General features: G+C 42.2%; 1 protein-coding gene across 1 annotated transcript in view; it reads right to left on the bottom strand.

Annotated features, from left to right (window-relative positions):
• CPNE5 (copine 5) overlaps positions 1-22,732 on the bottom strand; it is a 199,411-nt gene that overhangs the window by 85,875 nt on the left and 90,804 nt on the right. The window contains exons 5-8 of the mRNA XM_042462760.1: positions 22,115-22,154; positions 18,890-18,966; positions 5,467-5,526; positions 1,581-1,644 (exon numbers count right to left, since the gene is read on the bottom strand). Of these exons, the coding sequence (XP_042318694.1) occupies positions 1,581-1,644; positions 5,467-5,526; positions 18,890-18,966; positions 22,115-22,154 (241 nt within the window). The remainder of the gene's footprint in view (positions 1-1,580; positions 1,645-5,466; positions 5,527-18,889; positions 18,967-22,114; positions 22,155-22,732) is intronic.

Below are 22,732 nucleotides of genomic sequence, written 5' to 3'. Positions count from 1 at the left end.
ATCCTGTTGCTACAACATACTGTCCTGTCCTGTCATCTCCAGCAAGTTCCAGTTTAAATGTGATGCTGACCATGGGCAGTTTGTCTGCCCATGGATTTATGTTCTATATATCTCCTGCTTTATTTCAATGCGCTTAATCCATGCACCAGTCTGTGTATCATGCCAACAATAAGGATGGGAAAGAATTTTCTTGGGTTTGAAATCAAGATGAAATCATCTCTTTCATACCTCACATGACTCATTAAAAGTCAAAGCACACCTTGTCTTTGAAATCTACACATTTTGAACACTTGTGGTATACTTTGGAGCTAGAAAAAAGTAAATACAAAACCTACACACCTTTTAAAAATGCAGAAGGCTAAAAATGCAGTAATTGAAATAATGAGCAAAGGTTCTTTTCAGTGGGGAAAAGCAATATAAAAATGAGTGCATAAAATGCAGAAACAATGCAGAAAATAAGAGTTATAAATTCTGTTTTATGGATCAAAATCACTCTCACAATCCAATAGGTATCAAGGGTGAGATGAGAACACAGGTGAGACCTAGACAAAGGCAAAGAAGGCAAAAGAAATGGAGATTTTCACGTGCCCTTTTAGTACCTACTAGCACATTCTAGTACCTACCAACAAGATTCCAAGGTCTCTATCATGCTGGCAAACCTTCTAGGTTCAGTGGCAGCACACATACTAGGAACCTCTATATGAGACAGTTATTGGATAGAACACCTCCTTTTGCAGGTGCTTAACCTATGGTTCATACAAAGTCAGGGCTTCCAAAGTGTGTTTCTAGTCAAGTTCTGCTAGATTGTAATGTAGCACAAATGTGGACACTGACCTATAATTCCTCATCACTGCCCAGACTGATGGGTGCTGACTGGATGTGTCATTAAAACATATAAAGGGTGTGTTTGGCAGAATGCTGCCAAAGTTTTCAAAAGTGCTTTGGTCTTTTGATCTCAAGACCGCTCCAAGTTGGGGTTTTCTTGGCTTTTCCTGAGAGCAATGACCTGGTCAAAAGCTTTGGTTTGGTTAGGCCTCACCTGGAATATTGTGTCCATTTCTGTGCACCACAATTCAAAAAGAATTGGAAACTGGAGTGTGTCCAAAGGAGGGTGAATAAAATGGTGAAGGGTCTGGAAACCATGTCCTGTGAGGAACGACTTAGGGAGCTGGGGATGTTTTGCCTGGAGAAGAGACGGTTAAGAGGTAATATAATAGCCTTGTTTAAATATTTGAAGGGATGTCATACTGAGGAGAGAACAAGCTTGTTTTCAGCTGCTCCAGAGAACAGGACTCAGAACAATGGATGCAACCTACAGGGAAAGAGATTCCAGCTCAAAGCTCAACATTAGGAGGAAGTTCCTGACAGTAAGGGCTGTTCAACAGTAGAATACACCCCCTCGGAGAGTGGTGGAGTCTCCCTCCTTGGAGATCTTTAAACAGAGGCTGGATGGCCATCTGTCGGGGATGCTTTGATCTGGATTTCCTGCATGGCAGGGGGTTGGACTGGATGGCTCTTGTGGCTCTTCAAACTCTACGATTCTACGATTCTATGATTCAAACAGTACATAAATAACTCACTCTGCAGTTACCCAGTTCCTCAGCAGAAAGAATTATGGTGCCACACTTCTTCCCTGGAATTCCTCTGCAAGAAGAAAGAAAAGATTTTCAGCAATTGGTAAGGAGATGGAGAGAAAAAGATGGCTTCAGAGACATTATCCAACCTACTCCCAATACAATATTATGTACATGATTACATACATTTATTGGTTCTAGTCAGTGACTTCCACATCAGGGAGATGGTGAATCCATGTCAGGTTTTAGACAGTTTCCGAGCTTGAAATGTACTTTAAAAAGTGATTAGTTATAGGTCCTACAGTTTCAGATCTCCCCAAGGGCAGCAGTGTTCCTATCCAGGGCCGGCAAGAGCCTCTTGGCCACTGTTAACACCACCACCTCCTCCGCTGCCTAAGCAGCTCCCAGCTCTTTCATGGCAGCACTGACCCTCCACCCAGCTGCCTCCAAGGCCACTTGGGCCACCCCTGCTGAGGGAATCACTGCACCAAAGGACCCTGCAGGAGGCCTTCACTATGTGTCGCCGGTACTCCGATGCGGCGTCGGCTGAGGCGTCACCCCTGAGCAATGCAAGGAACCACTGTTCACGTCACCTGGCTCCCCTTCCCAGCCCTGCCACCCACCGCTGCACACAGTCACACTCTCTCAGCTAGAAAGAGGGGGAGGAGGGGGAGGCAGAGGAGCACAGTGGCCAGGCTCCCTGCTGCCATGGATGTGGGGTTGTCTTTCAGAGCCAAAGACAGCCACCCTTCCCCTCCTGGAGCATGGGGGGTTGTGGAAATGACAGCTGGAGCATGCGCAGAAAAGTTATTTTTGGGGTGGGCAATGGGGATTTGTCTGCCCCCATTTGATGATACAGTGCGAACTGGGCCCACTTTAATGTGGATTTAAATCCGTGTTGTGCTTGAGTATGACAGCAATTCTCAACAGACTTGCTTCTCTGTGATGCCAGCACTTTAGCCATTTTTGGGATGGGGGCACATAGGACCACATGTGAAAAAGTCCATAGAAAACTAGAGCTGTGACTGTACTTTTCTGTTCCTTTTTCTATCGGATTGTGATCATTTTCTATTTATTGTTATATTTCTGGGCAGGGAGGTGCATTAATGTTTTCACTGTTCTGTAAAACTCCTTGGAAATTTGGCTGCAGACAGACATATTTTAAATAAATTGAAAATTGATTTAATTGAAAAAGTGATTTCAGACAATCAGCCACCATAGTAACAGAGTAACAGTGAACTAAAGTAGATGCTTCTGGCCAAAGTGTACCCCCAGTTGAACTTGCACAGTTTCAGGACAACTGCAGTATTTAGTTTAAGAGCACATGTATGCAGGACATTGAGAGCTAGAATTTGCCCTAGAGCAAAAACAAAAGAAAGAGATTTATTTCAATTTTTGTTTTTCTTTCATCTTTTTTTATGATCTACATTTTTGGAAGGAAATTTTTAGTCAGCTTTGTGATTAACCATCATTCTGTCCATTCAGCTTCATAACCACAGGAGATCCGCCAGAGTAATAAGGTGTCAAACCAAATTCATCTTGCAAGCTAGATGACAAGTCTATTTGTTCTATGGGGTTTGTAATTAAGAGTAGGCAGTAGGCAACTGACATGACCTTTTCCAGGCCAGAAATGTAAATTACAAAAATTCATACACCACATCAAACACACTACCTAAAATATCATCTCAGTTCTCCAGCAACTCAAAGAAAGAACTAGCTTTCATAAAAAAACAGATTGAGCTGTAAAGGCAGAATCAACAAATAAAAAAAAGCACATTCAGGAAGAAAGACACATCAAAGTAGATAAATCCCTACATCTTCTGTTCTGTAGATGGCTTTCCATACAGTCTGAAACCAAAGTGCCATGGCTTTATCCTTCTGTACTCTGAATACCTGACCCTATTCCCTTTAGGTTGTGGGATTAAAAAGGCCTTTATGAACACAATCTTTCCATAGTTTGCATATGCCAAGTGTATCACCTAAATCATTTGCTATGGAGATAGGTTGAAACTTGTGGTATTTGCACATTACCTTTCAACCTGTACAGAATGGAGTGGAGTAGTGTACAAAGTCCTAGTTTGTTGTGGTGGTAATGGACTGAGACCATTTATTTGCCATGCACCTGGAGCAAACGGGGTTTTATTTTCTTTCTTTCTTTTTAAGCAGCCAACATGTGAAGATTTGTTGAATTACATGGACTGGAATCCTATCACTTATTTGGGAGTAAGTTCCATTGCTCAGTGGGATCTAAGATTGTGTGTAATTCAGCCTGGGAAAAATGTTTTAAGTGCTGCTACATGACTCAACTACATCCATTATCTGAATATTTGCTATCTACACCTCCTGATTGTATGTATCCTCTGTTATGTTTCTGCATAGCTGAATGCTTCAATGTCTTTCATGTCTTTTAAATTAAACAACAATCAGAGAATGGAGATAATGTAAGTGTGATGTTGAGAACAGAGTTTTGCATTTAGATCAGGGGTGGGAATCATGCGAATTTCCAAATGTTGCTGGATTGTAAACCTCACCAGCCCTGCATCATTGTTGTTGTTGTGTGCCTTCAAGTTGTTTCCAGCTTATGGGGACTGAAAGGCAACCCTATCATGCGGTTTTCATGACAAGGTTTGTTCAGATGGGGGTTGCCTCTGCCTTCCTCTACAGCTGAGAGAGTGTAACATAGCAGAGTAAAATTCCCTACCAGCATACTTGAGGGAGGCATTGAAGGCTGCCCTTTCTATCAGCTGTTTTCATGGATGCATAACAACAGTTGGGACTCCACTGGGTGCAGCATTGTCTCCCCAGCCCCTGGTCAGCTTGAGGGTGCTTTGGCTAATTTAGGATCCTCTTGGGCATAGAGCATCTTCTCCCCCTCCCATGTTTGTTCCCCTGTGGTGCTCAAGAGCAGCCAGAATAAGCCTGGACACACCCCCATTGCCAATAAAAGATAGAGAGATGCCAGCTGCTGCATATTAGGTCAGAGACCTTGTAGAAGGGGGCACTGAATATCTCCTGCTGCAAAAATTGTACACTCACAGGTATAATTTCCAAGTATGTCTGTGTATTTTACCAACATACAGTAACAATTTATCCTGTCTATGGTGAGGAATTCTGGGAGTTGTAGTCCCACAGCATCTGGTGAGCTTCATGATTCCCACTCCTGATTTAGAAAACCCATCTAGGAGACAAAACTATCTCTGAGCTTATGGTTTGGGACTGTTATGTATCTAGGAAAGAGAAGAAGCATGTTGGTGGGTGCCCCATCCGGTGCTTGCCATCTAGCATCTGAAACTATTTTGGCATTAATTCCCTTGGAAGTTACACAGGGATAATAGGACTTGCACTCCCTCCTCTTTCTTCCCTGCGATTACATGAAATCCAAAGCCATCTATTGTGACTATAAATGTGTAAGAATCATTGTGCATTCTGAACACTGAAAAGAAGAGCTAAAAATAATGGTCAGATCTTTACCATGTGCAAAGTTGGTATAAACATTTGAACTGTCATGGCTGTGACAGCACTGATGGAGACTTATGCCAACATTTTGTAGTATGCAAACTGCCTGGCAAAGCTGAAATGCAGAATTCCATTACAATCATGAAAGAACTACTTTGGTTCACTCTCCCTGTCAGTATCAGGCTTAGAGTGACATATATGAAGAGTTGTTTTGTTAGGGATGTGCCAACCATTTTGCAAGAAAAACTTATGCTCCTTGTACAAGCTATATTGAATGTTTGCAGTGGGTGCAATGTGCCAAGTGAGTGCTGAATTTAGTAGTCATCTTTCTCCCACCCCTCTACATCTCTTGGTTCTTTTAATACATAGTTCTCTGCTAATCAACTGTAAAAAAAATGTCAGGGTTACTACAAGAATAAGTAAGAGCAGGACTTACCCATTGGAGACAGATGGCATGGGCTTCCCAGTTTTTGAATGTAATGTAAATGCTCCCATCCTGGAAAAAGAAAAGAAAGGAAAGGAAAAGTATTTTCCTACTAATACCACACTGTTCTGTTACAATTTTAGAGTGGGTGATTGTCTCCTTAGGTATCCTTACATCATTTTCTTTTCATTCTTGACCAAAAGATGATCAGAGTCGGAGCCTGAAAAAGTTGCTTTATTGGACTACAACCCCAGTATTTCACAAACAGCACAGCAGTGGCCAGGTTGGTTTTGGGATGCTGGAAAATTCTAGAAGTCATAGTCCAACAAAAGCAAGCCCAGATGATAGCCTGTGTTGATTTTAATCTCTTGTCTTCATATTATGTTATATATTCTGCCTGCCCCATTCTTGATGGCATTCTGACCACTTGAAAACTAATTTGTTCCATCAAATCTTTGCTCTGCTTGATGTTTTGAAATCATTACATTTAGCCCTCTCAATACTCCTGGTTTTTACCTGATCATTTTACCTGTGCCTATGACTTTAATGATAGACAGACAGACAGACAGACAGACAGACAGATAATCTTGGATATTTCAGTTTGAAATAATAAAAAAAGAATACAGGCAGTATGTGTTTGGTTATGACATATTGACCAGCATTTCTTTATGCAAATATGTTAACATGGAAGATACCAATACAAGGTAGTTCAGATAAAGCAAGCTTTACCCTGGCATCAGTCTGAGTTCACCAATGCTTATTCATCATGTGATGACAGCCATCAAGCAATTACTGAGATGTGTAGGAAGGAGTATGAAATGGCCCTCAAAGATCAAATATCAAAGTCAGACATTTCAGACCACATCAAACATCAATGTTTTTCAGTTCACTGCAAACCACTGAGTGATGATACACAGAATAATGTACATGGATGTGCAAATTCACCCTTGAGCTTATAAAATCATTGCTAATAACTCTCAAGATAACCATTGCAGTTAACCCCAAATAATCCTGAAATATGAAGTCAGCTTCTTGGTACAGTATGTTGAAGCCACCTTGGGTTTTAGTCCAAATTTTAAGAAAGCTATCCAAGTTGCTGAACTTATGGGACTTATGGTTCAGCACCTTGGACAGATCTTTGAAATAATGGAATCTGGAGGGGATCCACCACCACTATCAACATAGAAGTCACTAGCCATTGAGCCAGTATGTTGTAGTGGTTTCAGTGCTGAACTGGCAATATGGGAGACCAGGTTTTAAATTCCTGCTCAGCCATGAAAAACCATTCTCTCAGACTCAGAAGTCGGCAATGGCAAACCCACTCTAAAAAAAAAAAACCATGCCATGAAACTCCATGATACCAAGAAATGACTTGAAGGCATACACCAACAACACTAGGCATCACTGACTAGGTCTCATTTCTTACACCATCTTGAACTGCATGACAAAATCAGCAAGCTTCTAGCAGTGACGTTCCTGTGACAATGTCCCATAAACTGCAGACAACAGTTTCATCTTTGGGGTGGAAAATCTTCTCGTTGTTTTGGTCCAAAGGCCTGGTTTTTATTCATAAGCACTCACTCCACTGGATTCTCATTCCTTGAAAACACCCAACAGACTCCATGGGAAATCACATTCAAAGAGATAAAATCTTGACAGAATTTGCATGGTTGCCAACATTCAAGCACATCACGACCTTGACAAACATGCTGTCCTGGCTCTGGGATTTCACTGAGCAACTTCATACTTATGCACAGACTGGAGAGGGAGCATTATTGCAATGATGGAGTCTCTCTAAGTCCCTCCACTCCTCTCCTTCAAAGAACAGTTATATCTTCTAAATTTCCACATTTTCCTTGGCTTGGTGCCATAACTACTGAGACAGTCACAAATCCCCTTCCTTCAGTGATACAGTTTCATTGACAGTATTTATAGAGCCTGACTGAGGTTTGCTCCTCCTCTCACTGTATTCTCTGAAAGAGTAATTTAAGCCTTCTCTCCATGTATCTTGGCTCAGCTCTTTAATTGTGTTGGAAGACGCATCTGGAAAGTTGTGACTTCTAAAGTCATTTCAGCTTTCCTTCAACCCTGAAAAGATATGTGTGACAAAGTTGCTCTTTGCTAGCACGAGGAAGGATGGAAATAGCATTGGTTAATGGAAAAGAAATATCTCATTGAATTAGTCTAGGTGCTGTTTCCTTTCAATGGCCAATTTCAGTGGTTTGACATGGACCAATAGTAGTTATGGATATCAGTATTTTTCAATGGGAAGCAGAAACATTTTGACAGTACTTTTTTGCCATGACATGGTTAATTTCAGCTATTGGCCAAAGCTGGGGAGGGGAAGGAGTAGGGAAAGTGCAGTCTGTCACTGGTATGCAGACCCCAACTTTGTTTTTTAGGCCCTCAGCACACAAAATGCTCCAAATGCCTCTCAACACCCTCTAGGGAGCATGGGGGCAATTTTGCCATATTTTTTAGCCCTCCCTGGATTTTTTTTAGGTTCATAAGAGGCTTTTGTAAAATAACCAGAAGTGACTTGAAACTTTATTTTTGGCTGGATGTAAGAAAGGCCTCCCTATGGTCTAAAACAATCCCAGGGCTTCTCAAAAGGTAGCAAGATTCCTCACAACATTGGTGGGGATGTGGGTGCAGGCCTCCAAGATTCCCTGGGTAGCCAATATAGTCCCCATCCTCTGACAGTGGTCCATCCCAGCCTAGAGTGATTACTTTAGTCCTGGTTTTATATAACCTCCCTTTCTTTCCTTCCCCCACTGCTGAGTTCCTTCTGCTTTCTTTCTTATGCAGCATCATTGAAGCCTTGGTCTATGATCCAAGAGGTTCTTCTTCTCAGTGTGTGTGGCCGTAGGCATGAAAAGGTAGTAGAGGGCTACTATGGGCCTCACATTTAACCAAACCATGGTTTAAGCTAAACAATGTTCTTTAAACTCAAGGGGACTGAGGTTAGTTGAAACAGGCCAAGATCAAGTTCTGGGTGATGTGATTTAAATCAGCCATGGGAACTATGGATAGTTTTAAAAGGGAAGTAAAAACTTCTAATATCCTAGTGGTATTACCAAAGAACACAAGTTGAATGGTCAGCGTATATGAGCTTTGATAACAATGTCGCAGTTTTCAGTGATTAATGGAAGAAGCTGCTCCATAAAGAAAGAGACTCTTTGTACCTAATGTCAACCTATAGCTTGGTGTTATTACATTTCAAGAAAAGGAGATACACTTCCAGAGTCTTAGAATGAAAAACACATTTGCACAAAAGCTGTGAAACCAGCAAATGATGGCATCAGAAGGAATGGCATATTGCTGTCTGGGGTATTGCCTCAAAAGGCCCAACTGGGACTTGATGATGGATGATTTGAACCCAGGACCTGAGATTCTTCACCCTTGCAATGAACTATAGTTTAGCTTTATATGCAAGAATGCCCTGTTTCTTTCTTTATGGAGCAGGTTCTTCCACCAGTTCCTGTAGATCTCAAGGTCCCTGTGTAAGCCAAGAGTGTCTGAACCTTATGACTGGCAGTCTGTTTGTGTACCATGTATTCCTATATCCTTTTCTACTTAAAGAGCCCAAAATGAGTCCCATAGATTACAAACCCGAGCTTCTTTACTCCTCTTTTTGTCAAGAGAGGAGGAAACATCATGCTTTGGCCAAATTCTAAGGGCTATAACCTGCTTTCACTGCCTGTGCTACTGTTCCTGTGTCACTTCCTACTTCAAAGGAGAGCTAGGAATATTTTCTGAGGCTCAGAAAGCCTTCATGGCTATAAGGCAGCAGTCTTGTATTCAGATTTTTGTGGCCACTGTGTCAACTGGAGTAATGGGAGAAGGCAAAGGAGCAGCGATGACTGATCTCCCCAGCTGCAGCTACTGACAGTGAAGAGCAGTAACCTTTCTCCTGAGCAGCTGGAGACAGCATGGATTAGCAAATTGCAGAGCCAGAGGACATGGTTTTGGCAGAAGCCATTTCCTTGCCCCCAGAGTGGAGAATTTATCCAGCACTTGTCATCGACTAGCAGAGCTCAGTCTGATCTGCCCTCAGTACCACGGAAGCAACTATTAGTATAATATATGTCTGTCTACTGAGCATGTGCAAGGTGCCCTTGTGATCTCTTCCAACTCTATGATTCTATAATTCTATGATTCTAAACAGTGATCAGTCTCACCATACTCTTTTATGCTAAAATCTGGGGTTAGCAGGAATTAAAAATTATATATGTGTTCCTGCCAGAGCTAGGAAAAGTTTCTTTTCTCATTGGAAAATTCTACAACTGCCAGAAAGATAAGCAGAAAATGATGCAAGAGGACTTGGAGTGGTCAAGTTGAACAAAAAAATATGTTTTCCCAATTCTGGTTGTTTTAAACATATACATCGAGTAGAAACCAACATGTGAGCTGCCCATGCAGGATCAGGATGTGGAAAGAGCACCACTTAGGACCAAATCAGGCCTAGGGAAGAAGCAGGATGAGGTCCTAAAACACCATGAGAGACAGGCAGGCAAATGGAGAAAACTAGGAAGAAATTCAGAAGAGGCAGCAACTTTGGGAGACAGGGGTTTGCAGAAAATACAGGGCAAATACAGGATAGCAGAATTTAATATGAAGCAGTTCCACGTTCCCTATTTCCAAATGACTGGTAAATCTGCTTTTCCTGCTTCCCTTTTTAGGGACCCCAGGGAAGCTGAATCCAGTAAAACACAGTATCAGGTTATTCCCCTGTTTTAATAATAGTTTGTGAGCTTGCTCCATCTTTCTTCAATGTCAGTGCCAGGTCACGCAGCCACACATATGAACAGGTCCAGAGAGGCCCTAGTAAGGTCTTCTATGACATAGCCTCATCAGGACAATGATGCATGCAATTAAGTCCTCTGTGTTTTGCAAAAGTTGAGAAACTTTCACTGTACTTGCTATGAGAATCAGACATGGTTTTGAGGCACCACTTATGGAACCTGAGCTAGAATCAGAAAATGAGGAAGTGATCCAGAGCCAATCCTTTGCTTCCTTTGGATTTGTACTGCTTGCATACCTGAGAAGGTGCATGATGTGGCAATGCTAGCATCTGAACTTTGCTTCCAGGGCCTCATCAGGTAAAACAATACCTAAAACAGGGGTGGCTAAATTACAGCCCTGGGACCACATGTGGTTCTAAACCTGTTTTTGTGACATTTATCTGCCTCAAGTTCCCCAGATTACTCTTTTTCTGCCCCCCCCCCCTTTTCTGGCACTTTTAAATTGGTCTTGTGCATGCGTGCGTGTGCACACATACACACATACAGAACATAAGTCCTAATTGTAAGAGGCACAGGAGTGACACTCTTACTTTGCCCTTTCCTACAGTCATACTTTCTCTTTCGTCTCCTCAGTCCTGACCCAGCTTTGAAAAGCCACAAAAAGGGATCACACCTGGCACTTTCTTCCCCCAGTGGGAGGAAACAAATGCTAAGTGGGCTCTCCAGCCAACTGTGCCAGTCCCTAGACAAACAGAATTCACTCTCTGCATCTGGCTACCTGAATAGGAACAGATTCCACACATTTTGTCCATCATAAAGGTACTAATGTGAGATCAGCTTTATGACGGAAAGGTTTCTACATGCCATATCACTCTACAGTTGCCTTGGCATGTGCTGATCTTTTCCCTTGAAAAATGACCCTCTTCTTGGATCAAAGGGGCTCATCCACTGTGTAGGGCAGGCAAGTATTTAACCAGGGACTGAAAAATGTGGCTGGGGTTATGAAAAATTAAGGGAAAATGGAAACTGAGACTCCAGTGACAAATGGCTACTGTGCAAGGAAATTAGGCTGAGTCCAATGTGTATGTGTGAGGGAGGGAAGGAGGGAGGGAGGGGGATGGCTAAGAAAGGAGAATTCATTTCTCTGTTATTTTAGAAGCTCAACATACATATATACACACAGAGGGTAGTAATCCCATGAATCAGAACCCAGCAAACATGAAAACTAATCTTGAATTAGCTTAGCTGGAAACAGTGCTTAAGAAACTGGCTTGCTACAGTGACACTGTTTTGCTAGCATGGGATGTTGGAATGACCACAAAAGAGAAGCACAGTTCTGCTAGAAACAGTTTTAAAAACAAAACAAAAAAACCCCTCCTTTCCTGTCTGCTGTTCCCACTTCTTTATGTCTGATACCTTTGCTGGAGATAATATATCCTAGGTGTGAAGAAAGGACAGTTAGAACAGCTACCAATTGCAATAATAAGCAAAAGATCCCACAGCTGCATTTTCCAGTTTTGTCCATTTTACCAATACACACAAAAGTAGTATTGAAAATGCCAATATCACTCCAATAGTGCCTCCCCCCCAAAAATATTGTTCTTTTGTGGTGATGAGATTTCCATATTTAATTAGGTAAGTCAGGAGTTGCATCCTTACTCCATAGATGTATAATGCCTTTATTAAATTAACCAAAAGATCATAAAAATCTGTACAGACTTTAAGATCTTTAGATCTCTCAATTGGCAAGGATGTTTCAAAAAGCTGGTGGTGGAATCAGGAGGAACTGACAGGAGGTTGAAGTCCTGGCATCAGCATAATGACTTGAAAAGGAGTAAGGAAAGAAAAGTCTGCAGAACTTGGAACAGGTGCTTTTGGGGGAATACAACTCCCAACACCTCACCCCCAGCCAAGAAGGCAAGCATTCAAATTAAGCTGTAGCATGGGGAGGGGGGGGGAGGCACAGCACAGCCAATAGTAAGGGATGTTGAGAATTGTAGTCCAGCAATATTTGGAAGGCCCATATAGTCTCAATCCATGTGGATGAGATGATGGTTTTAGGTTTCATCTAGAAAAATGGCTATGAATCCTGGGAATAAAAAAAAGAAGAAGGAAAGCATATTATCCATCTGTTAACTCAGAACTACCTTCACTCTGGGCAAAGTGCACTGTCTTTCATTGCCACTTTCACTGAAGCTGTTCACCAGCCTAGGAGGCTACAAACTGATGTTCAAAACACAGAGGCCAATTATGTTTTGCTATCTCTTGGGAGCTGGTTATTCCCAGGGCACCTGCTCCTCTAACTATCAGTGCCAAATCACAGACTAGGAGATAAAAACACAAAGCGCTGTGTCAGCAGCAGCTTCTCCATCTACCATTTCAAAACACGCCAGATACCTGAGGGGGAAACACACACAAGAACACAAGCTTTGTAGTTGTGCTTGAAAGACCTGTTCACACCACCAGGAGATCCAAAGAGAGCAAAAATTGTGCTGATGCAGGGGTACATCTTTCACTCCCCTCTGTGTTTGTTATTAAATCAGTACAGTTGCTGCTTTGCTGTGAGCTCCCTGACAGCTCATCATTTCTTGTCTGTTGTAGTGTCCATATTGAACACAAGATGATTGTGCAGTGAACAAGGACAACCCAAGACGTTTTGCTGACTGAGCCAAAGAACAAGACAGCACCCCATTTCTTTTCTTTCATGTACAAAAGCTGACTGGACTGGCATTTGACTCTTTCCTCAACAGTGATGATGGGACAGCATCTTCCATAGCACCTCAGTTATGGGACATAAAGCGTACAGTTGTCTTCCCTCAACACTGTGTGGCTAACTTCTAGTACCTGCCCCCTGAAACAGCAGCCAACCCTGCTTAATAGAAGGGATGGCCTTAACTATAACCTAGGAAGGAAGAAAAGAAAGAAGGGATTCACCCAGTATCTTCTGAAACGGGCAGAGGCTGTATCAATAAATTGCTCCTATGATGAACTTTGCAAAATAGCAGGCACTTTGGGCCTAGTCAGATATTGCTTCTAAGCTATAGCAGCCATAACATCTGGCTTTGGGAGGTGGTTGGCAACCATGGTCGCTTGTCCTCCTGCCCTCCTGAAGTGCAGGGCTCCTGTGTAAATGTCCACATAGCAGCGAATGGGGAGGAGCAGTGATTGTGGCTACTAACATCTTCCCGAAGCCAGCTGCTCTGTGCTCATTCTCACCCTTCCTCCTGGATGGTGGCATTTGGCAGTGCAGAAAACAGATCATGTCACTATAGATTAAGAAATGATGCCAAAACAGTATGCTTCCATTCTTAATCCAGTGGAATGTGGCAAGACAGCAGGCTGGTGTGATAAAGCCCCTTGAGTATGACCAAACTTTTTGAAGTAACATGAAGGTTGCCATGCTCCACTTCCAAAAGGCCTCCATCCTGCAAATGAATGGGTTTTGACTCATGGAAATATAAATCCTTCTCACAGTAATGAGTTTTCCACCCTGCAATAACAACTGAAGCTTTGTCCAATTCCCCCTCTGCAGCCCAGTGAAAGGTCCCTCAGAATGTATTTCTTGATTCGTTTACAGCATTTATGCCCCCCTCTCTAGTCCAAGGGAGGGCTTACAAATAATTATTTTGACAATTCCTACTCTCAGACTTACAATCTAAGAACCAGAGAATTCTGTTCAACAGTTCAGGGAGGGCTCCTGGCATTCCTGACAGGATTCAATGGACTGCAGCGGGGATGTGGTCAAGGAAAGAAAAAAATAAAAATAAAAAGCTTCACAAGTGATTCTGTTCCAATGCACAAAAAATATAAATATCATTTTCATATTATTTCCATAGTGAGTGCTGGGGGCACTTTGCCTTGGAGTTCACCTAAAGCAGACCTTGCATGTCATTTATTATTTGTGAGGAGCCAGCATGATTTGAGTGTTGAACTATGACTCTGGAGATCAGAGTTTGATTCCCTGCTTAGCCATAGAAACCAGCTAGGGTGAACTACATTCTCTTTGCCCCAGAAAACTCTGTGATAGGTTTGTGATAAGTCTGAAATGACTTGAAGACACACAAATACAACAATTATTTATAATTTGTAATTCTCTTTTTCTCCTCCAGCAATGGGGGGAAATAGAGTGATAGATAAGATTCTATCTACTCATATATTTTTTGGCATAACTGTAACTCTCAGTTAATTTTATATTGGGAGGGGGGCCTCAAAATGGAGGATGAAGAATATCACATGTTTGAAGTGCTGCCTTGTGTCGCTGCCTTGCACTCTGTTGCAGTCACTGCAATGGAGGATGTGATTTATACTGCTGGGCAGTGGTTCATAGCATTCAGATTCTTTAAAATGTAGCTCATCAGCAGTGAATGGCTTCCATGTTAATGGAATGGTCAGTGAGTGTTGAATCTATTTCAGAGTAGGGCTCAGAACACTGAACCCCACTTTCAAGGTTCACAGAACAATCCACTGTTATGGATTAGACACTTCTGAAAATGGGGGAAAGAAAGAGTTACTTTTTTAAAATTATAGCAATAGCTAACTAAGGCCCTATATTTGGGCCTTAGAACTATAAATGTAAATAATTATTTTTTTAAGGTAACCTTCAAGCTCTGGAAAAAGATGTTAGTTATTCTGCAAGAGAAGAAGCCTTGAGCCATCTCCTAAAAAACCCAGACAGAAATTCCTTAGTAAAAAGGTTGATTTCTTTGCATCACACTGGAACATAACCATTTTTACACCTTTCCTTTCTTTGCATGTGTGTGTGTTTGGCTTTTATCTAGAGCTGCCTTATCTGCTTTGGGATTGGAAAAGCATCTCTTGCAAGTTTAGCTTCTACTTAGAGTTGTCAGAATCCAAGCCGCTATGTCTGGGTCTCATTTCTCTATCTATAGAATGGGAATAACAGGGTCCCCTTGAGACAGAAACACAAATGAGGACTGTAAAAGTGTTTTGCACATCAGAAAAGCTGCACACGGTATAAATAATGATTAGAAATCTGCCTCCTTTTATGTTTCTTTACACCCAAGCAGGATTGGCACTTTATACCTGCTGCTTCTCTAAGGAGAAAGCATGGGGTTCCGTCTTATTTTCAATGGCAATGATAATTAATTCCGCAGTGGGTTTCCGTAATGCCCCCATCCACTTGTACATACTGCCTTCCTCTTTGCATTCACCCTCCCATGGTGTTTTTGAATTAATAAGCAGCTTTTGCAAAGACGGAAGAATGAATCTTTCTTTTCTCTCACTCTTTCTATCTTCAGTTCCAATTATGGATAGCAATTGAGAGAGGATCCTTAGCACCTGCTGCCTTCCTAGGGCTCTGGGACTGTTCTCTTCAACAATGAGGAGAGCTGCTGCTGCTGGGATTTAGAAGCTGCAATGCTATGGCTGCAATTGCTTCTCAGTGCAAATTAAGTGAGGAAGGATCCAGCACAATACAGCAGGTCCACCCCACCCCACCCTAATAGCCACATTCTCTTATTTTTTTTCTCTCTTTCCTACCTTTCCTTCAATAATTCTCTCCTCCTCTTCCACTGCCACACTTGAACTTCACAACAACTTCCTAGGTAGGTCAGGCTGAGCCCCCTTTGTTATTACACAATTATACTACTGTGATTCCACTTGAATTGCCACACATGCATCCTGTGGAAACCTGAGATTTATATTTGGAGGACTGCGCCAAAGGAAAAACACAATCAAGTGAAGACTCATTTTCTTTTTAATCACTGCAGCACAGGGATATTAACATCATCCATAATGCTAGATAGCTGATAAAGGGTGCCTTTGAGTCTTGGAAACTTTTTGAACCTTTCTTCTGTGTGTGTGTGTGTGTGCTTGTGCTTGTGCTTGTGCTCAGACACATGCAGATATGCACATGTGTGTGAGAGTGTGTATAGCCTCTTTTCAAATTTTCAAATATTTGTTACAGAACAAATACAATATTTTATGTCCCTGTTCCTATGTGGCTGTAATACTTTTACATGTGTCTTTATTGAATTTCACATTATTGGTTTTTAGGTCCAGCTCTCTGATTTCTCAAAATTGCTTTCAGTGTCGATTCTGTCAACTAAATAGAATTGCAGCCACTCCCAGCTTTACACATTCTTCAGGGTTTAATGGTCTCTAGCTATACTAGCATTCCAACGTAACAGTGACCCATGGTTTATCATTATACGAAGACCTTTCAAAGTAATTTTGGGTTTAGGAACAGCCCACCTCCCTCTTCAAGGTTTCACATTTGCCAAAAATAATTGGACTTTCCCCCGAGGCACACATCTCTATGAGCTTTATCGCATTGGCTCTTTCCGTTCCATTCTGAGCACAGAATGGAAGGAGCAGGGACGAGTGCGGAACGAGTGGGGGACGGATTTTACCGCATGCACCCGTCCCTCACTCATTCCGTTCCCCCTCTCTTCCGTTCTTAATCCATTCCAGAGGGGGAAATTTTTGAGAACTGTTCTGGGCAGGGAAGAGAGGGGGAACGGAATGAGTGAGGGACGGGTGTGTGCAGTAAAATCCGTCCCCCACTCGTTTCCGTTTCCTGCCGGTCTGGGCCGAGAACCCGGTGCGATAAAGCTCTATGTCTTCAAGATCACAGGAGGAAAAATAAAGTCTCAATCATATTGTTAGAATAAACTCACTGAAACAATTGCATTTATCTATGTGTTCATTCACCAGTCAATAATTTATTCAAAGTATTCTAATTAGGTCTAAACTACAGATTTTAGGCATTACTAAAATCTAAGTTTTACATATATTCTGTTGGTCTGTTTTGGACTTTCCAGTAAATGTATTTAGAACTGGAAGCTAAACAAAATACTGTATAGTGCTTCCTCTTCTATGTATGCAAGCAAAACTTATTTCATGTCATGTATTAATGAAAATTTTGCATTTTCTCACTCATCACTGAATACTGCCAGTGTGCGACCAAAGCCAACAACCCTGCACTGTGACATCACAGCACACACTATGTTCTGCTAGACATTTTGGCTGTGATCCTATTTAATACCTAATTCCAAGAGAGCAACAGCAGCCAACCAGACAATGGGACAAAAAGAGCTCTCCTAGCAAGCGCAAACATAGAAATACATCTCAGCCCATCAAGGGCTGTCTGCATCAGACAGGGTAGAGTTGTGCCCAGAACAGCTAGGTGAAAAACTTTGTCCAAGACCTATCCAGTATTTCAACTGGTGTAACCTCCAGATACACCAGTGTAATTCAACAAAAGGATTCCATCCTATGGTAGACAGGCAGACAAGCAGGAAGCTAGGTACCTGGCTAGTTTTCTGGTAGTAAGAAGAGACACTTGGTGTACCAACTAAGCCAGGTCAGGCATTTAATCTGTATATTTGCAAGATCCACCAGAATTCATCTTAATAAGGCATTGTGACCTTGCTAGAACTTCACCAGATGAGACAACATGAACTGCAAAAGGAAAGGTTAGAAGCACAGTGAAAACAAAACAAAGCTTCAAAGAGTAGTCTTTGGAACAAAGACAAACATTGATCAACACACTGTTCAGGACTGCTGTGGCATTTGAGGCACTGACTGGCATCATAAAAGAAAACAAAAGAAAAACAAAATTAGTCTTGCAGGGGTGAGATGCACAAAATTTCCTCACCACCAAAGCCTCAAAACGTAAACCTCCAGGAAGGATGCACATGGTATCAGGTTCACTTAATTTAATAAGGTGTCGCAAAATACATGCTGCTGGTTATCTAGTCACTTCAAATATGAGCTATGCTTATATGTCTTGCTGCCAGCCTGTATCTAGCTAGTATAATTACCTTCCTAGCAAGTAGAAATTTGCTATGGAGTGGAGCAGTTATAGGTGATGACTGAGATAGACCTCAATTGAATTGCCAAAGTTCAGAATCCAGTCTTGGCTTCTCTATGAATGAGACAGTGAATCCACCTTGGGTTTTTGTTTAAACCTTAAAGGAGATTCCAAGACATTGAACCCTACCTCCCAAATATGTCCAGCACCTTTGGTATCTCTTTTAAAGTTCAAATTAACACCTAGAACAGATTTGTTGTTATTGTTAGCTACCCTCAAGTCAACTCCGACTCATGGAGACCCTGTGGGTGAGGCACCTCCAAGACTCCCTACTGCTCCACTAACATGGAAGCCATGAATGAGTACTGCTTGAATCAATAAACTAATGTATACAACAAATGTGAAGAGTCTTTCAGTCTTCTTTGACATCCCTGGCATTATATTACTGTGTGTGTTAGGTGGGAAGGAAAATGAAGGGCTCCCAAACTCAGCACCTCAAGCAAGCTACAATTTGTGAGTTACTCTGAATGGAACCATGATTATCAAACTGGTGTAGAATTCAGATAATTTGTAGCATGCAGGTCTTGTTCTTGTGTTTTTCATTTAAACTGAAAGATCCAGGAAGAATGCCTCTGCTGTTTGTCAGAATCTGTGTGTTACTGCAGCAATAGCCACAGCCCTGGCTAGCATTTTTATTCTCTCAAGTTTAAACCAACAGAATTCTTAGCTGGGAATATGGTTTCTCTGATCCCTTTGCTATCAGTCTGTAACAGCTCACTACATTCTGGTTCAATATCTTTTGAACACACACAGCAAAATTTAGCCAAGTTGCCCACAGCTTAAATCCTGCCAACCACCACAGGGCAGCTACCACTGGCATGCAGGCCCTCAGCATCTGTATGGGCTGGGCACTCACATCAAAGGCTTCTCCAGGCGACTTCCTGGTGACCCAACAATCTCACCAAGTGTGCAGAATGTCTGGCCGAGGAAATCCTGATGAAGGAAATTAATACCATTACGTGAAAATCACACAAGTTCATCTTGTTTTTTCCTGTCCTGGTCCCTGTGGAGACTAGAGTTGAGAGGTTATCAACAGGTTATTAAAACTATGAGAGATGTTTGGTGTGGAAATCATGTGAATGTCCAGATGTGGTTGGACTAAAAGTACCAACAGCCTTTTGTAGAAAAGCCAATTGTGTGCAATGCTTGGAGTTGTAGAACAACAACGTTTGGAAAGTTGCATAATTTTCACCCTTGGTCTAAACCCAGCATCAGTCTTATTTAAAGTAGACCCATTAGGAATGTATGAATCTACCCTGTACAATATTAGACAACTGGTCCATATAGATCAGTACTGTCAACTCTGGCAGCAGCTGCCAAGTGTTTTAGGAAGGATTCTTTCCTCACCCTCGCAGGACATGCTTGGGATTTACTCATGGTAAAAAATTCAGGGCTTGTCTACATGGATGAAAAACACCATGCTCACCACAGGCAGTCCTGATGCTGTATGGCTACTTCTGGGAAAGATCCATGTTTTTTCTGCCCTTAATCTGCCTTGGCTCTGAATTAAGAAAGCCAAGGAGAATCCTGCCATTTCCTGGAAACCCTGGAGTGAACTCAGGTTCTTTTGGCATGTGGACAGCTGGGATGGGTTTGATTCAGCCCAGTCCACTTGTCCACATGCCAAGAGCTGCACCACCACTCTTCCCTGTGTTGAGCAGCTCAAGGAAAGGGGATGGCCTGATTTTGGAGCTGGATCCACTTCTCCTCATGGGCTGGAGCTCTTCACAAAGCCTGCCCAATGTGTCACCACTTCTGCTGGGGACAGAAATGGGTGCCCAGATATGTGATCAACAAGGAGTCCAAGTTTCCATTTCTGTCCTTAGCAGCAGTGGTATCACTGGGGGGGGGGGGGGTGTGGGGGTTCATGCTGCACTGGGTAACACCCAAAAGGGGAGTGACACCCCAGAAGGGGGAGTTGACACCCAGTTGGCCCCCCGCCCCATGGGCACTCCCCACGACCCCATGGACACTGTGCAGGCCCCCTCAGGCAATGCCCAGGCCTGCACAAATGCTCCTTGGGGGCTGCACAAGTGCTTCTTGGGTCTGCACGGGTGCCCCTTGGGCCCGTGCTGTTGTGACTCTGGCCTGCACAGATGCACTCACTCTTTTGGCCCACATGAGTGCATCTCCGGCCACGCAGGTGCTCTTTTGGCCCTGTGGAGATGTGCCTCAGGCCCTCACTGCCACTCCCATGCTCCCCCACTCCCAGAAGTTCCACTAGAAGTCCTGCCACTCAGGAAGTCCCACTCCTGCACCGGGTCACACCCGGTGCAGGATCACCACTGCTGAGCAGAAGTGGTGGCATGCCAGGCAGACTTTACACAGCTTCTGCCTGTGATGAAGTGCCAATAGCAGCTCTGAAAACAGGGGACAGGCCAGCGGGACTGATGCTGTATTAGCCTGGCTGGCCCATTTGCACAATGATCCAGCCTGGTGCATGTGATCAGATTAAGAGGCCAGGCTGGACATAATGCTCTGATATAGATATTCCCTCAGCCTCCCCATGGACATTTTTCATTTCAGTCAAAAGGATGTCTAAAATATAATAATTATAAAGGATAGCAATATTTAGGATAACAAATGAATAGGAATACAAAAATGCAGACCAAAATAGAATATAGCAGGGAAATCAAAATACAACAAATGCTATCTCAGACAAAAGAAGTAAGTGAAAGTAAATAAACTTTACTTTTTTTTACTACCCTTATTTTTTTAATTCCGAGAATATGGACCATACTGCAATATATATATTTTGTCCTCAGCATATCTATTTTGAAAAATGGTCCATATTATTATCTGAGGTAAATTAAAAAGCAAAATAATCTCATGCTTTTCTAGTACTATTCATAAAATCACCAAGCCTTTATCCATTCTACTTAAGTATTTTTTACAGACATTATTGGACAAGCATGAAATTAAAGGGAAGGGGCTCTTATGCTACACATTAAGTTAAGAACTGGGTCATACCATGCAGCCCTATTCCCATGCAGAATTCTAATCTGCAATGTAGAAAGAATACAGGAACATAAGAAGCTGCCACAGGCAGGATCAGACCAGTAGTACCTCTAGCCCAGACCAGACCAGAACAGGCTGGCTGTTAAGAAAGACAATAATTCTTCCAACTAGTGATGTGGTCACCCTCTCTTCCACGGGCTGTACTTCTATGGTCCATGACTAGACAGTAGAGAAACAGTATGTAAAGATGCAATTGTAGGCACGTTTTCCAGGGAGTAACCTTCACTGAACCTAGTTGGCCGTATATCTGTACAGACAGATGTAGGATTGTCCTCATTAAGAACCATTAAGGAGCAATGATATTAGAACCAATACTAATAATAATAATAATAATAATAGCAGAGTAGCAATGACATTAATATTATTAGTGAAGCACATGACAAACTAGGAACTGCACAGAATGTCGCATATCTTGGCTTTAGCCAGTGGACATACCATCTGATCTAGATTTTTAAAATGACTAAGGAGGAATATATGGACAAATTAGAGATGAAAAATAAGCATGAGCAAGGGAATAAATACATTTGGAGACAAGTAACAGGATCCTAAATTGAATGAAATAAGGAAATGGTAACTCAATAAGAGGAATCAAAAGTAGGAAATATGATCATGTTTGCATGCAATCAAAATCAGTTATGCAATAAAACAGAAATGCTGGGTGGAGAAAGAGAAGAGTGTTTTTAAAACTTTTGCAATGAGTGGAACAATGTTTTAAGGACTAAGATAAAATACTGAATTTTAGTGATATTGCACAAGTTTGGAGAAAGAGCATCACTCAGCCGTCGTGGTTTACATGCAGGTCAAGACTTATCCTTAGCATCTCTCATTAAGAATGGATTTTATAGCAAGTTATTGGAAAGATCTTTGACTTAGATCCTGGACAACAATAGCCTTCAAAACAAATAATACTAAGTTCAAAGCGTAAATAGTCTGACCCTGTATAAGGCAGCATCTTATGTATGCAGAGAAAAAGTGGGGGGGGGGGGGATAGGAAGCTCAAAGAGTAATTATCTGGAAAATAAAAGAATCACACAAAGAAGCAGGGAATGTGCACTTAACTTACATGTTTTGACAGGTCAGGGCTCTTGGAGTCAACATCATATCTGCAGGGAAAGAAAAGCAGAAGTCATTCATCATAGTTTAGCCATGTAGAATCTGGACATTTCCCCCTCTGCACAATCTGAGTAGCACTTAAGAACAGGGAGCCCTTTGCAAATTCTGTGAAGAAGGCTCATTTTAAGGGTACTCAAGGGTACAAGAGCAGATCTGCTTATTCTCTGTGTGGTTCCTGTGGTTTGCCCCTGGAGACCAACACACTGACCTGTTTTCTTCATCCATTACTTAAAACAAGGAATAGAGGTCAGGTTAGAACACACAGGACAAGAAGATTGAAAGGTGCCCCAGTGTTTTCAAAGCTCCAATGAAACTGGAGTGTGGAAAATGATTATGTGGGGCAGCATCCTATAGTGGTTTGAGTGTTGGACTGTGACTCCGGACTAGACCAGGGTTTGATTCTCAACTTGACCATAAAACCCATTGGTTGACCTGGGGCAAGTCACATGCTCTCTCAGCCTCAGAGAAAGGCAATGGCAAACGTCCTCTGATCAAGTCTTGCAAAGAAAACCCCAAGAAAACCTTTGGGTCACCATCAGTCAGAAACGGTTGAAGGCACACCACCATC

This window comes from Sceloporus undulatus, chromosome 4 (genome assembly GCF_019175285.1).
Source record: "Sceloporus undulatus isolate JIND9_A2432 ecotype Alabama chromosome 4, SceUnd_v1.1, whole genome shotgun sequence".
In the NCBI taxonomy this organism is placed as follows: domain Eukaryota; kingdom Metazoa; phylum Chordata; class Lepidosauria; order Squamata; family Phrynosomatidae; genus Sceloporus; species Sceloporus undulatus.
This window is presented reverse-complemented; position numbering and strand designations above follow the sequence as displayed.